The sequence below is a fragment of the Bombus vosnesenskii genome, unplaced genomic scaffold (assembly GCF_011952255.1).
Source record: "Bombus vosnesenskii isolate JDL3184/JDL3185 unplaced genomic scaffold, Bvos_JDL3184-5_v1.1 scf7180000013379, whole genome shotgun sequence".
NCBI classification, from domain to species: domain Eukaryota; kingdom Metazoa; phylum Arthropoda; class Insecta; order Hymenoptera; family Apidae; genus Bombus; species Bombus vosnesenskii.
In genome coordinates, this window is record NW_022883009.1 from 1,484,611 (window position 1) to 1,498,706 (window position 14,096).

Genomic DNA, 14,096 nt, shown 5'->3' on the forward strand with positions numbered 1-14,096 from the left:
ATTGAAGGGTACCATTGAGTAGACGTCAAATTGGTCTCTGCATCACTTTATGCAAATAACATCAGTTTTTCTGTTTTTCGATTCAACAGTTACGAAAAAATCGTCATCGTTTTTACAAACATCCATTCAGCCAGTCCTTCTAGTAATGACGACGGCCGTGTTTCCTGTATCTTCTCTTAATTAGAATGATAATTGAAATATCACACTTACGTCTGCAACGTCGTTTAGTTTAAGGGTAGGATCACATGGATACATAGACGAGAGTATTTAAGTATTTATAGGCGTTTAGAGTTATTTTGTTATCGAGAATGCGTACTCGTTTGGCTGTGATATTGTAATTATTATGCTCGCGTGTAAAGATACATAGATACGCGGCGATCGATTCGTTCACTGATCGATTGTTTTGCGTTTGTGCTGTTGCTGGTGACTTGTCGTCGATTATCATCATCACCATTATCATCGTCATCATCATCATCGTTATTATTATGATCACCATTATCATCAACATCGGTCGATTGATCTTTCGGTCGTTTTAATGGTAGTCTGCTATTTAGTTTGATAGTGGTGGAGAGTAATAGTAACAGTAGCAGTAGTAGTAGCAGCAATAGTAGTAGGTGGTAGTAGGTGGCCTACAGTGAGCGTACGTAACGAGAGTTTTATTATCGATCGGATTATGCAACGTGAACACACAATGACGTAGTTGCGCGGTACTGCGTACAGAAATATATTATTATAGTCTTTCAGTTTCGATAAAAAAGTTCAGTTCCCTCCTCGATTGATTTCCCATCTCGAGGTGGCGCGCTTCCTCACTCTCCCTCTCTTTCTCTCCCGCTCTTTCGCTCTCTTTCGAACTCATTTTATTCTTTCATTAATTTGCTTTTTTATTTCTTATCTAAAACACTCTCTCTCTCTCTCTCCTCCTCCGTGTCCTTTGCGTCTCTTTTTTTTCAAATCTTCTCGTTTTTCTATAGTTTTTGTTCTTTCTTGTTTTTTTCCTTCTAACGCTTTTGTCTGTTTTATCACGCTTTTCGCAGGTTCCTCGTTCTCTTCTCGACTTTCTTCGTTTTGTACAACGCAACGAACACACAGATTTATATTATTTATATTATTTATATATATACTTTTTTTATATAATTATTATACACACGCAAACAAAGCCTTTCCCTTTTCCCTTTTCCTATAAGTCTCTCCCGTTTGCTTTTGTTTGTTTGTTCGATTCTATTTTCATATATATACATATATACATACAATATAATCTTTCGCGTGTATATATATGTATATATTTATATGTATAGTATGTATATAGGTATTCAGCTTCGTTTATCGTCAGTTTGTTTTTTATTTACTATCTTTGAATTGTTGAGTTCAATAGGAAAGGAACGTAGAACATTTTACTCTCAAGTAGAAGAGCTGCCGCTGATTGTACCTGGAATGCAGGAAGAAAACAGGATCGACTTAGATTGTAGGTACTGTTTTAACTCGTCTCTCACGAAAACATTTATAAATACGGTCGTACTATCATGGATACTCTATTGCTTGAATCTTTCTCTACCATCGATCATAAAAATTGTGCATATTTTCATATTTCTATTTATTTACTTCTTTTATCTACTTTATTCTATTTTTTTTGTTCTTCTGTACTTTACGCTACACACCCATCTGGTCAAGTGAAAATCTAAACGATTCTAGGGGAAATTTTTTTATGGCTGACTTACTTCGGGCAATCTGACGAGAAGATCATGAAATCGATTCGGCTGTTGAGGCGCGCTGTGTTCGACAAAACTCCGTAGACAGCTCATGTACCGTTCTTGTAGATGTTCTAATTCCATAGTACCTCCACGTGCTAAGAGAGGACAAATACAAGAGAAACAATCGTGAACATGTGCTGATAGCGATTTATACAGGGTGATAAAAACAAAGGTTCAGAAGTCTAAGGATGGATAGATTTACTAAACGTAAGGAAAGTTTTCGAAAGATTCTCAAAGATTGTATATTCACTTTTCGATTCGTTTGTTAAGATTTTCTTTCTTCATTTGCTGAGCACTATTATATTTTTATCTTTGAAGTCCTGAATTTTATTTTTCACTATAATTATAACTATTCGATCGTTAGTAAATTTTAATTCCTTCAGTAATTCGCGATGTCTTTCTAAAATTTATTCGACGATTATCAATCCTTCCTTGAGTATCATTTTGCTTTCAAATTTGTTGAGAATATATCAAGTAATATAAAGAATATAAATATATCGTTACTTATGTTCAGATGGTTGGTAAATGTATTCCGTATGGAGAATGCAGGTACTTTTCTTTCGATTTGAAACTGTTCGAATAATTACGAGCTGTACTCTATACATATGGCATGTAAAGCAAATGAAAAATATGCAAAAATTAGCATCCTATACCGTGTTTACACGCAAACTTACATTTTGCTTCGCCAATTGCAGCATTAGCAAAAAGGATGCATTTCTTTATATCTTAAGTATCTCGATAAAATAAAAAAGAAAAGAAGAAAAGAAAAAACAGGCATGTACGGTATTTGTGCATTTTTAAATGATTTATCTGATGAGAATACTTACCTTGCGAGAGCATGGTGATTACTTTCAGGCAGACGTATTCTTCCATTCGTAATCTCACCCTCCTGAACATTAATGTGACGTATGTAATTTTTTCCACCATGAGCCCTACGTCTTGCTGTAATTGGTCCATGGTTATCGGTCGGCCCATCATGTTCGTTAGGCACGTTTGCAACGTATACATATTGTTTGAAACCTGTGCACGAATACATTTATTTAATCTAATTCAGACGATACACGTTTGATTAATACAGTGTCACAATTCCTTTTTATATTTTTCAAAGTAGAAAGTTTCTTCGTTTCTCAAATAAATCTTCCTATGATCTCCTCGTGTTTAAATATAGAAAGTACTGCTTGAATTCACGAATGTCCGTACAGAACCATATCTGTCTGGTTAAGATTTATGCAACCAATTACGATTCTATTAAGGATCGTATTTATCCGATACTATTTGCAATAAAAAGCGTACTCTACATTACTCTTTGAACAGAAATGCCCGACCTGTGGGCTACAGGTGTGTACTATCGGTTCACGTCATGAAATAAATCTGCTGTACTGTATTCGTTGGTTAAAGTGAAAGTTCTTTATCTGTGGATCTCTGCTAAATCGAGGAGTAGTAGATTTAAATGCAACGAAGGATAGAAAAGTAATTACTTCTTGCATAAAATCCGCTCCCATCACGTCGCTTCCGACGTTGGAGAACTTGTGCTGACCATGTATCGCTTGATAAGCGGAAGTGGTCAGCACCAGGATCTCATGCCACTTGTGGGTGAGCAACGTCGTGTGAACTTCGACCGGTAGCTCAAGGTAAAACGGTAACCTTTTGGTCCACTGCACCAACTTGTACACTATGCTGTCCCCTATCTGACACAGCTTGTCGCTTAAGTTTGATTTATGGTCCAGTAGCTCGTCCAAGTTCTGGAATATAAAAAAGGAGGTACACGTGCGAACAGAGACACACCGTTTGTGTTGAAATTTTATTCGTTCGAATAGGAAAAGTATAGAACCCTAGAGAATGTGCAGCACGAATGGTAATGGAACAGTTTAAAAACTATGAATTAGATAAACGCACCCTTAACGTGGCAATGTCTTGGAACTCGTCGCAATCTATTAGAGACTGGATCATAGCAACGGTTGCATCGAAAGGAAAAGACCGATCCCTCGAACTGCTTACTGTGTTGTCTAACCTCTGCCTTAAGTGTACCACCTTAAACACAAAAAATTTTTCTCTTAAACTATTTGAATTTGTTAAAATTTATCGTTTCTGAGTGTTATACTGCTACTACTCCGGCATGACGATTTATGGGAGGATTAAGGAATGTAGGATTATGTAGGACTTATCACATAATTTGAAAACTAATTATATATGTACAAATCTGAAGATTATTAGATAGATGAAATTTAAAAAATACGATTAATTTTCAATTTCTTAATGGAGTTTGTTAATCATTTATTTCGATGCTCGTACAAAAGATGCTAACGTTTGAAGCACTCTCGTATAAAAATTACAATTATTTTTACGCTGATTGCAAGAAATATATTTGTTACTGCGAGAAATTGAGCGAATGACTTAAAATTTTAGGAACTCCAATCATTAATGGATTGTTAATTGAACTAACGACAAAAAATAATATAAAAAACCAAAAACAGATTTAGATATGAAATGTGCCGCTTTTGTATTGAATTTTTCAATTCCATATACATATGTATGTACTATCTTACATCGTACACATACTTTATTCCGAGCGTATCGGTTGGAACCAGTGGAAATAAAGTTGCTGAATATTCCGATATATCCAGTGTCGAGATGGCAGGATCTACGATGGTCGCACTTTGATAATTTCAATCTGTCAGTGGACGAATCGTGGGGCCGTGCTTTCTACGTAAATCTGATCTGGCCTTTCATTGACCTTTCGATTCTCGAGATCGGTATTTCTGAAGTATATACGGTTAGGGAGAGCAGTCTGAGGTCCCCGGTGACACTTTCGGAGAAAGCTGCGATCCCCGTTTTTGCTCGGCTTTATCTTTAAGTTACGTGCATATTGACGAACGTCACGCAGCCGTGGGACACGCGTTCTCGTTGCTGACGGCGATCTCGCGGCGGAGATGGAGGGACGAAGGTGTTGGAGGAGGAAGAGAAGGAGGTAGGGTGAGGTCAGTGTCCCTTGTGCAGACTTTCACGAGTTACGAAACCGGCGCGCGGCGGAGAACTGCCCGTCCTTGGCACCGGCTGTCGCTGATTTTCTATTGTCCCTACCTCCGAGTCGTCGTCATCTTGATGCGATGTCGATAACGACTGACGCCTCTCCTTCGATGTATACATATTATATACGCGCAATCCTTACCAAACATCGTGAATTCCGTTTTTTATTCGTTTCGCGACTATTTCGCAATCGCGCGTTAGCGATCTAACACGATCAAATAATTCCATCATTTGTTTATAGGTAAGTTTTATACATAAGTTTATAGGTAAGAGACTAATCAACTGTAACTGGTGATATTAAGGTGGGATTCTGTTGCAATTAAGGAACATGAATATTCGTCCGTTGACCATTTCAAAGTCAGAAGATATCCACCGTATCGCACAAATGATCATGACAGTATGTAGTGGCAATTTTCTAGGACGGTGAATTCATCCTTCTTACAAATTCTACTTCTCGCAATCAGAAGCTTCTAGAAAAAGCTCTGGTAAACTCCATGGACAATATCGTTCTCGCACTGTCGCATTTCTTGGCAAAGATCTGGAATCTTGTTTCTGGAGAAACACGTTAATCCGAATCTTTATGCATCTCGAAACTCTCCATTCTTCCAACGCGGGAGGAGAACTTTTGAAATTCATGAGAATCCATACGCTGCATCGTGGCGAGTGTGCAACGATTCGCCTGGAGATGGAAAGTGACCTCCTTAATCGTATTCCATCCACAAGGCAATATTTATCCGGTTCGGGAGTCATCGATTTCACTTTTGGCAATGGCCTCTACCGGACTTACTGTTCCCGGTAATTCTTCTCGTTGTTTGCATACCTCACCTGGTCTGTAAACGTAACACAGCGTCATTCGAATATTCTCGATAGTTGATTGCGCACCAAGCTACGTTACGTATGTATGTATTATACTCTTGTCGCATAAATGGTCCCCGATAACGTTCGTCAACGCGTGAGCTTTCACGCGACGAATTAAAACGATCTGATTATCACGGTTCGTTTCGATGCTGTATATTACGCGAACGGCACAGAATATTGATAAGCATCCACGATCCACCGTTACAATCGCGTCATTTCAATGAAGTTCGATCATTACTGACCAACGATGAGTCGCGCAGTTCTACTTCGAACGAGCGTTCATCATCTAGAGGATTAATTTCGGTTGCGAAGGTTTAGCTCGTCGAACCACGCGAAATGGTTGGTGCAGCTCGAACCTCTAATAGGAAACACTTTCACGACGTAAAAGATAGTACTATGTTTAGACGAGCACGAAAAGGCATGTGAGACGGCGACGACCAACCAAGTACTCGGCTTGCTGGTATCTATCGGCTTTCGTAATGTGGGAAACCTTGAGGCTTGCGCAAGCAAAGTCGTAAGAAAGTGAAATTGCAATATGGAGTTCATTCATTTCAGGATCGTTCTCGAAAAAATGGTCGAAATCCGTCGAAATCCGTCGAATTGATTAATTTTTCCCACTTACTTGTTCCTCTGCTTATTTTATTATTCGTGCTTTCCAGCGTTCTTTTTTACATTTTTTCATATCTTTTATCGTTAACTTGACGTATCGAGATGTCAGCTCTTGATTATTTCATATGTTTAAGGTTTCTTAACCAGATACATTTTTATAAGATTGATCATTTTTAATCAATTCCCGACAATTTCAAAGATCAGGAAAATAGAATGATCGTCACGCAAACGTAAAACATGCAACATAATCTATATTTTTTAGCGTTTCTTTGTAACTTGTTACTATTTTCTCAATTTTTTCTTCGAAACAGCAAAACAGTATTTCAATTTCTCGCAATAATAAATATATTTCTTTGCGTAAAATTGATCAATTGATCAATTGTGTCCATTTGGACACACCTCACGTATATTATACACCGATTTCTGGGTTTTTGTATTATTAACTAGCTCACTTGTTCTAACGTCTTCCCATTACCTTTTAGACTGTATCATATAGTCTTGTAAACAGAAAAATTGTAAATGGCGCATATCATACCTATTTAATTTCCTTTGAAAATTTGTTACATTTGATTGTTAATGGTTTTTTCGATCATTGAAATGTGGTGAAAGCGAAGAGGAACAAATATTTAACCATACTATTCGCGATAATTCTGTAATCGTTCACATATTTATTTCCTGTATGACTTCAGCCTCAATCCAGGAGCCGTGTAGTCATTGCGCAGAATTCATCGACTGACTAACGTTCCTCAAATGATTGTTTTAAACGCGCACATAGCCGCCTCCTCACGATCTCGAAACCAAAGTTACTGATGCCATAACCTAGCCAATACCATTTTTGCGCGATCTCGTGATTCATTCCTGGATTCATTTCTGGAGGAAAATATGTTTCCGATATGTGGAAGATCGAGTTGATCCGATTAATACGATATCATCGTGTTTTCCTGGTGTTTAATCGCGTTGAAACCAATCGAGAACGTGCTGAATTGGATGAAAGAAATCTCCATGAGCGAGAAAGATCGCGTTGGTGCATGTGATCCGATCGCGTGCAGCTGCTTCGAAAGTGAAAGTGAAGATACCTTCAGGACGTTCTCATCAACGGTGCATTCTCTCGACGAAGATCAACTTTTGTCGACCCGTGCTCGATTTCTAACGAGCCGTCTCGAATAAATCATTCGAAATCGTGTTACGGTTGCACGGACGACGTTGATCTATACGCGTTCGCGGAGTGTTCGTTAAGACGCGAACAGAGGAAAAAACATTTCACACGTATATGTTGGTTGGTTTGTTAGATAATCGATCTAATGGAGAGCTGATAGAGAAATCCCATGGAATCTTTCTTAGACGTTATACCTAGCGCGCTTCCACGAGTTATCATGCAGAAAGATCGCGTGGAATCGAATACGTTGCGTCACGTTGCTTACGAAGAGATGTTCAAAGGAACAGGGAAAGAAGTGGAAGTTACCGTGCTGGGTGGACGCTTAACCTTCTTCGCTGCCTTCCTGTTATTAACAAATTTCTCAGCTTTGGTGAAAACACGAGAGAGTGAAAAAGAAGAACATTATGCTTATGTATTAATCAATATTTCTCAATATTTTTCAATTTCATAAGATTAATAGATAACTTTTAAGTTGAATTTTACGACAGAGCTTTTCTTAAAACATTAATAGCCTTCTGATTTATTAAAACGAGAGCAGTTGGGTCATAAAAATTCAAATATTACAGTAGAGAATTCTGTTTTCTCGTGCTTTCGCTCATTGTTGCCGATTTAATCCTACCGTATCTAGAGTCTACAAAACATTATCTGCCAATGGAATGTCGTTCATGCGTCATTGGACAAGATAGCTACTACATATCTCTTCGCTAGATCGTGAGGACCTTCGTTTAAAAGTTAGGGATTATAGTAAAAAATCAAGGCAGAAGAAGAACGGTGTAAAAGTGCAGAACATGACGTGAACTCACTTCGGAGGGGTTGGTGAGCGCTGTCTTCAGGATCGTCCCATTAACAAGGTGTCCCGAATGCGCGGGGTGACTTGAGTGACTGGTGGTAGATTGCGAGTTGAGCGGGTCGCCCGACGAAATCTTGTGATGATGAAGAAAACCACCAGCTAGCTGGACATGTTGCTGTTGGCTGTGGTGAGCGACTGCGGCTACAGCCATGTGTTTGTCAAGCATCGTCGAACCCATGGTGCTTTTGCTACCACCAAGGGATCCCGACCCGTTAACACCGCCAACATTACCGCCGCTACTTATGCCACCCATGCTTCCGCCCACTCCACTTGTTTTGTTACTTTTCTTGTGCTTTTTGTACTTCACCTATGGAAGGAAAGAGGGCGGAATAAAATTAATCATTTACCTTGGAAAACAATACAACGATCGACATGTAGTTGTTGAGTGCGTGAATATATCTTAGATTAAGGATCAGTTTCTCATTCTTGTATTCACATGTACATCGTCAACAAAAAGTTAGGGAGCATTAATGTTTTTAAAAACTTTTCGTATGTTTTTCGCTCTTGAAAAGATAATTTTATTGAATAATGTTTTAATTATTTGATATCTTTATTTTATGGTGTTAATAATTATCGAAGATATCAAGTTAATACTAACCTTGTAAAGGTTATATACAGCACCAGAATTTCTTCCTCCAGGCATTCGATCTTCTCGAACGGCCTGAAGGACCATACCCTGTTCAATGCACTTTTTGAAACGACAGTACTGACACCTGTTTCTTTGGGCCTTCGTAATTTCGCAACCACCTTCTGCCACGCACGTGTACACTCGCCTATTTTGTACAGTTCTTTTGAAGAAACCCTTACACCTGCACACACATAATTTCATGCTCTTTCACATTGCACATTCATAAGAAGATTTCATAAGAACTTTCCAGAGATTTCAGTATAAGAACTTATGTTTACTATAACAAATTATTGTTATCGTGTGGTTTGTGGTTGTATAACAACCATAATTGTGGTTCAGTACATTGTAAACGAATTAGACGATAGAAATCTGCTCTATTTTCAAGATGTAGATTATATCGTGATTATCTCCAGTGAAACATTATGTACAACTTCATAAAACAAGGCTGACATTACAGTATTGAATTCATTTTTGGCGATACAGGTTCGTTTATTTAAAATCTTTTTACGTAGCTTATTATTAAAAATAAATACTTGTCCTGTTCCAAACAGTCATATTCTTTTTTGAAACACGGATCTTATAGTTAGCGTGAAGTGTAGAGCAGACAGAGTGGAGGGCATTTTACAATTAGTCATCAAGGATTTTCTATCCAACGAATAAAGTTTCAAAGTTTTCCTTGCTCCTCAGGGGAGGATCTCGGTTCTAGAAACCGATTAAAGATTCATACTTGGAGAATTATAGCTACACTGGGATGCGCAGAGAAATTGGTCGTCGACTTTTCTCAACTAATTTGTCGGATTTGTCGGATATGGCGATAGACATTGAATGCACAGGCATGAAAGCAAGTAACGGTACCCTGTACTACCTTAGGGATTAATCAACCGTGTTGCAGGATATATTAGAATGGGTAGTACCTTGAAGCCTTGAGGTGCACTTGAAGAGACCGAGTGTCGTCGTATCACGAAAGGGGAAATAATGAAAAACTTGGTGATATAATATCTACAGGAGGATATCTATCTATATACATTATTGAAGCGTAACATGGTAACCTCGCAGATTCTGGAAACAATATATTTCTCTGTTCTCAACGTTGAAACATAGGTAGTATTTAGCACCATCTAAAGGTTAGAGTTCGCCGCGAGGTATCGTGACTAGTGTAGTCTTAACTTTCCGTATATAGCTTCGTTTGATTATCTGTAATTAAGCGGATCGTCCGAATCTTTGACTCGTAACGCGTCGCCGCTATGGCATTCCAGACCAAGCTGTTCGAGATATACAACGGGATCAGTTTTGCAGATGACTAATTTGATTATCACACTTCGACCTCATCGTGCTTGAGTGCATCGCCAGCGATATCTCGAAGAATTTACTCGTTGTTTCTAGTCTCTTTCACGAGACTATCTTTGTTCTCTATTTACGAAATAGCGAAACAAAGATATTTTTGGAACTTTTTGGTATTAATACATGTACAAGTAATACAAGTTGTTCTTAATATTTTTAACAACGAGAGAAGATATATTTGCATTTTAAATTCTGTTTTATCATTTACTGTTCGTTGATGCATTTGACAGATTTTATAAGCAACTTTTTTTCAATTAATAACTTATTCGAGTTTCCAATAAATTGAACGAGTAAAAGAACTTTATCTCTGTACATCATCTCCACATACTATGAATACAATTCTACTGAATTTGATTTCATTCCTCGTATTTGCAAGTTGATTTATTTTCCATTAAGATAACCATGTTTAGATAATTGCTACTTGTCAAAAGATTCTCTAAGTCGTAACTAATCAATTTCCATCGATATTTTCAAATCGATTCGAGTTTTCTAAATGATTTCGAAAAAAAATTAACATGTGTCAAGCAAACAAGTATCATCGTCCAGAAACCATTAAACGCTAATTGTCTGCTACAAATAGTTGTTACTCTATTATCTAATGCATCGTTGAAAGAGAGAAGAACGTTACACTCACCCTTCACACGTGATGATGCCGTAGTGCAAACCAGTAGCCTTGTCCTCGCAAATCATACATATCATAGGTGTTTCGTCTTCCTCGTGTTCTTGAGGTGGCATCGGTGGTGCAGGTGGAGCGACTGATATCGACTGCGATGCCGTCTCGGACTTGACGACTCCTCCGTTTCTCTCCCACGTTTGACCGGACCCGGAAGCCGTCAAGTTGAGCGCTTGCATCTGTTGCGCGGCCGGTAATTGTGTCATATCGCCAGCCCATAACCTCTCCATATTGAGTGGTGGACCGGAAGAATAGGAAACGGAGGATGGTTTGCCCCTGGACTCCTGTCCGAGATTTAAAAGTAGCTGGGCAGCCGACTCTTCCGAGGAGGAACAGGATGCCGCCGCGGCCGTTGCCGTCCACGAAGCCGCTGGCGGTGGTACGGGGTCCAATGGTGGCGCGGACCATATCATCGTCCGAACGCCACCGATTTCACCCATGATCACAGTGGGAGGTGGTCTTGGGGGCGCTGGCGTGGGCCTTTGTGCCGGTGGTTTCATCGTTTCGCCTGAAATAAAATATGTCGTATTACGATTAAAATCTTATTCTGAATTTCTACTCCATCAACTGAGCAAGATTGAATGAGGTGCTACGTTAATAGAACGTGCTTAATGTATTAGACTCGGATTAAATGACAAGTAAGAATATCTATCGTTATGACTGACTTCTGACTTACACGAGGAAGCTGTACTAGTTGCCCCCGTGCTCGTGGAAGTTGCCCCATTCCCGCTACTCCCAGTACTGCTGCTCAAACTTGTACTGCTACTAGTGGATGCAACTGCAGCGTTCTGTCCATAGTTAACAGCGCTACTGATGACCCCGTTCAATAGCCTTTGCGTAGCGAACCCCTGTATACCGTTGTTTTGTGACCAAAATTGATGGTGAGCTAGAAGGTGAGGTGGCACCGAGGGCACTCGGGGTCTCAGCGGTGTTGGCTGTGTTTGCGGTTGCTGTTGTTGAGTAGCGTGTGTCGCGCTCGCGCTAGGACTCATACTCTGGCTAGGGCTGTATTGAGAAGACGGGCTGCTCCGGTGACTAGGTTGACTGGAAGTCTCCGAACGACCACCACCGCCGCTACCACCGCCACCTCCTCCGTCAAAAACCGAGTTATCGGACTCCTCCTTGGTCTGCGCCGACGATAAGTCACCCTTGTCGGGGCTGTCGCTCCTTGAAGTCGCTTCTTGAGGCATGGGAGTCGTGGAGACCGCTTGCATCGGCGAATAAGGCGACAACCTGGTTGGTACGGGTGTACCGGAACGTTGTTGTTGATGCTGTTGCTGTTGTTGTTGCTGTTGTTGCTGCTGTTGCTGGTGATAGTGCTGCTGCTGCTGTTGCTGCTGTTCCTCGACGACTCTGTAGCCCACCATCGAAGTGGCATCAGGGAAGACTGAATCGGGTGACGCACGGTCCGAACAGGTTGTATCACGAGCTTCCAAGCCAGTTGCCGCCCCGCTTCCACGAAGAGGATCTCGCGGTGTCCCCGGACTCGGGATGCCTAGCAGATACTCGCTTTTGACTTTGACCACGGGGCAGCCCGGCGAGCTCGGCATGTTAGCCTCCGGCGACAGGGTCGAGGTGTCTGCCATGCTCTCCCCTGGAGCAGGAAAGTTTATGGGTGAAGGAGCGTCCGCCGGCTGGATCCCGAGCGGCGAGCCTGCTGATCCAAGGGATACCGGGGAGTCTGAGAAATAAGGCGTTGGTCTCACGTTTATACTCGATGGAACATTTGGCACACGTTTACCTTGGGAAGGCCGCGATTACGGACGTGGATGAAGCGTGATTAGTCTTGACACGTGTACGCATGATTATGGACTGCCATTTCGGTCGTGATGATCATGGCGATGATGGCGATGAAGGACGATGTTCTGACCGAAATTTCATTAACGAACGAATTTTACGACCTTTGAACGAATTAATTGGAAGCGCATCAATGACGGCGATGCAATTTAAGAAAATCGAAATTGAACATTGAGATTCTTGGATGGAGTTATATTAACGGTAATCGTGCGAAATATTTTGCGATAATGTGAAAAAAAATATTTGCCTGTTAACAGGATGAAAATCGACGATGCTTCGCTATGCAAACTTAATTTGCAAATGTTCTAAGCGCAAATCGTTGAACGAGAGATTCAGCTCCATCGCTGCAAGTAATCTCTATATCTATCTGATGTTGGCCTAATAGAGATGAACACGTTGCTGCATTCTGTTTTGACACTTCGTAACGTAACGCGTAACGTATTGATCATTACTATTCTTGCATGGTTAAGCAACCGCGTTTCACCGAGCATTAATAACAATTATTGCAGTTAGACGATTCCATCGCTTTCACGCGCGATTCGCACGAGATTATAAAAGTTATGCGAGACGCGGTTCTTCTTTGTTCATTGGTTAAACTATGTGGTTCAACGATCGCGTAACCGTCTCGAACTCCGATGTTTCGCGTTAATAGGTTTGGTTTTGGTGTTCTAGGAGATATGAAAATGTTATTAATCATCGCGCATAAGCATGCCTGGTGGTCTATTACGAAGATTAATAGCACTTATCACGATAGCCTGCCAATCCGAGGTTTTATAACGTTGACAGACGAGTTTCAAAAGAACCATGTCATAGTTTGTTGCTCGTACCCATCTGTTTAAAAATCAAACCGAACACCTTCAACTTTTATCGTATTGCTCTTTCCGATGTCGATGTTTGACATATTAACTGACCGAATTACGGTCGAATGACGGAATTACAGTATTATATTGGCAGAAAAGGAATACCATGCTTTACAATGAAACAAATATTTGTATTTTACTATTGTAGGGGCACATGAGCGTAGTAAAAGTCAAGTTGAAATGGAAAATTCAAATTTGGGAGAGACTCATATTATCGTACCTTTGAATGCTAACGTTGTTTTGGTTTACAAGGTCTAGAGGCCAATGAACTCTGAACAAATTGTTATCGCCGTTTCTTGTAATTTTCAGCCAGAGTTACATAAAAAGGTTAACTTTTTGTGGTATCGTCCGTTGATACAAACGTATAAACGTGCTTCCTAAGACAGAGTATTACTATCCTTTCTTCGATCGGCATAGGAGTATGGAGTGACCGACGATTACAACCGGCATACACTATCTCAGTACTTCCCATGGCAGCTTTGCATTTATTAAAAATTATTAGAATCTAATTTAAATTTTGATAGCAGAATGAATACTACAAAACTATCG

General features: G+C 40.1%; 1 protein-coding gene across 8 annotated transcripts in view; it reads right to left on the reverse strand.

Annotated features, from left to right (window-relative positions):
- Positions 1–940: 940 nt before the first annotated feature.
- LOC117237482 (hormone receptor 4-like) overlaps positions 941–14,096 on the reverse strand; it is a 143,225-nt gene continuing 130,069 nt past the window's right edge. For 3 of the 8 annotated variants that reach the window (XM_033501487.1, XM_033501486.1, XM_033501484.1), the window contains 10 exons: positions 11,567–12,571; positions 10,852–11,398; positions 8,847–9,057; positions 8,202–8,555; positions 3,645–3,779; positions 3,227–3,490; positions 2,576–2,768; positions 2,423–2,428; positions 1,716–1,843; positions 941–1,426 (listed from right to left, as the gene is read on the reverse strand). In XM_033501487.1, the coding sequence (XP_033357378.1) occupies positions 1,346–1,426; positions 1,716–1,843; positions 2,423–2,428; positions 2,576–2,768; positions 3,227–3,490; positions 3,645–3,779; positions 8,202–8,555; positions 8,847–9,057; positions 10,852–11,398; positions 11,567–12,571 (2,924 nt within the window). In that variant the 3' untranslated portion in view covers positions 941–1,345. The remainder of the gene's footprint in view (positions 1,427–1,715; positions 1,844–2,422; positions 2,429–2,575; positions 2,769–3,226; positions 3,491–3,644; positions 3,780–8,201; positions 8,556–8,846; positions 9,058–10,851; positions 11,399–11,566; positions 12,572–14,096) is intronic. The other 5 variants (XM_033501488.1, XM_033501485.1, XR_004494012.1 and 2 more) reach the window with 4 other exon arrangements.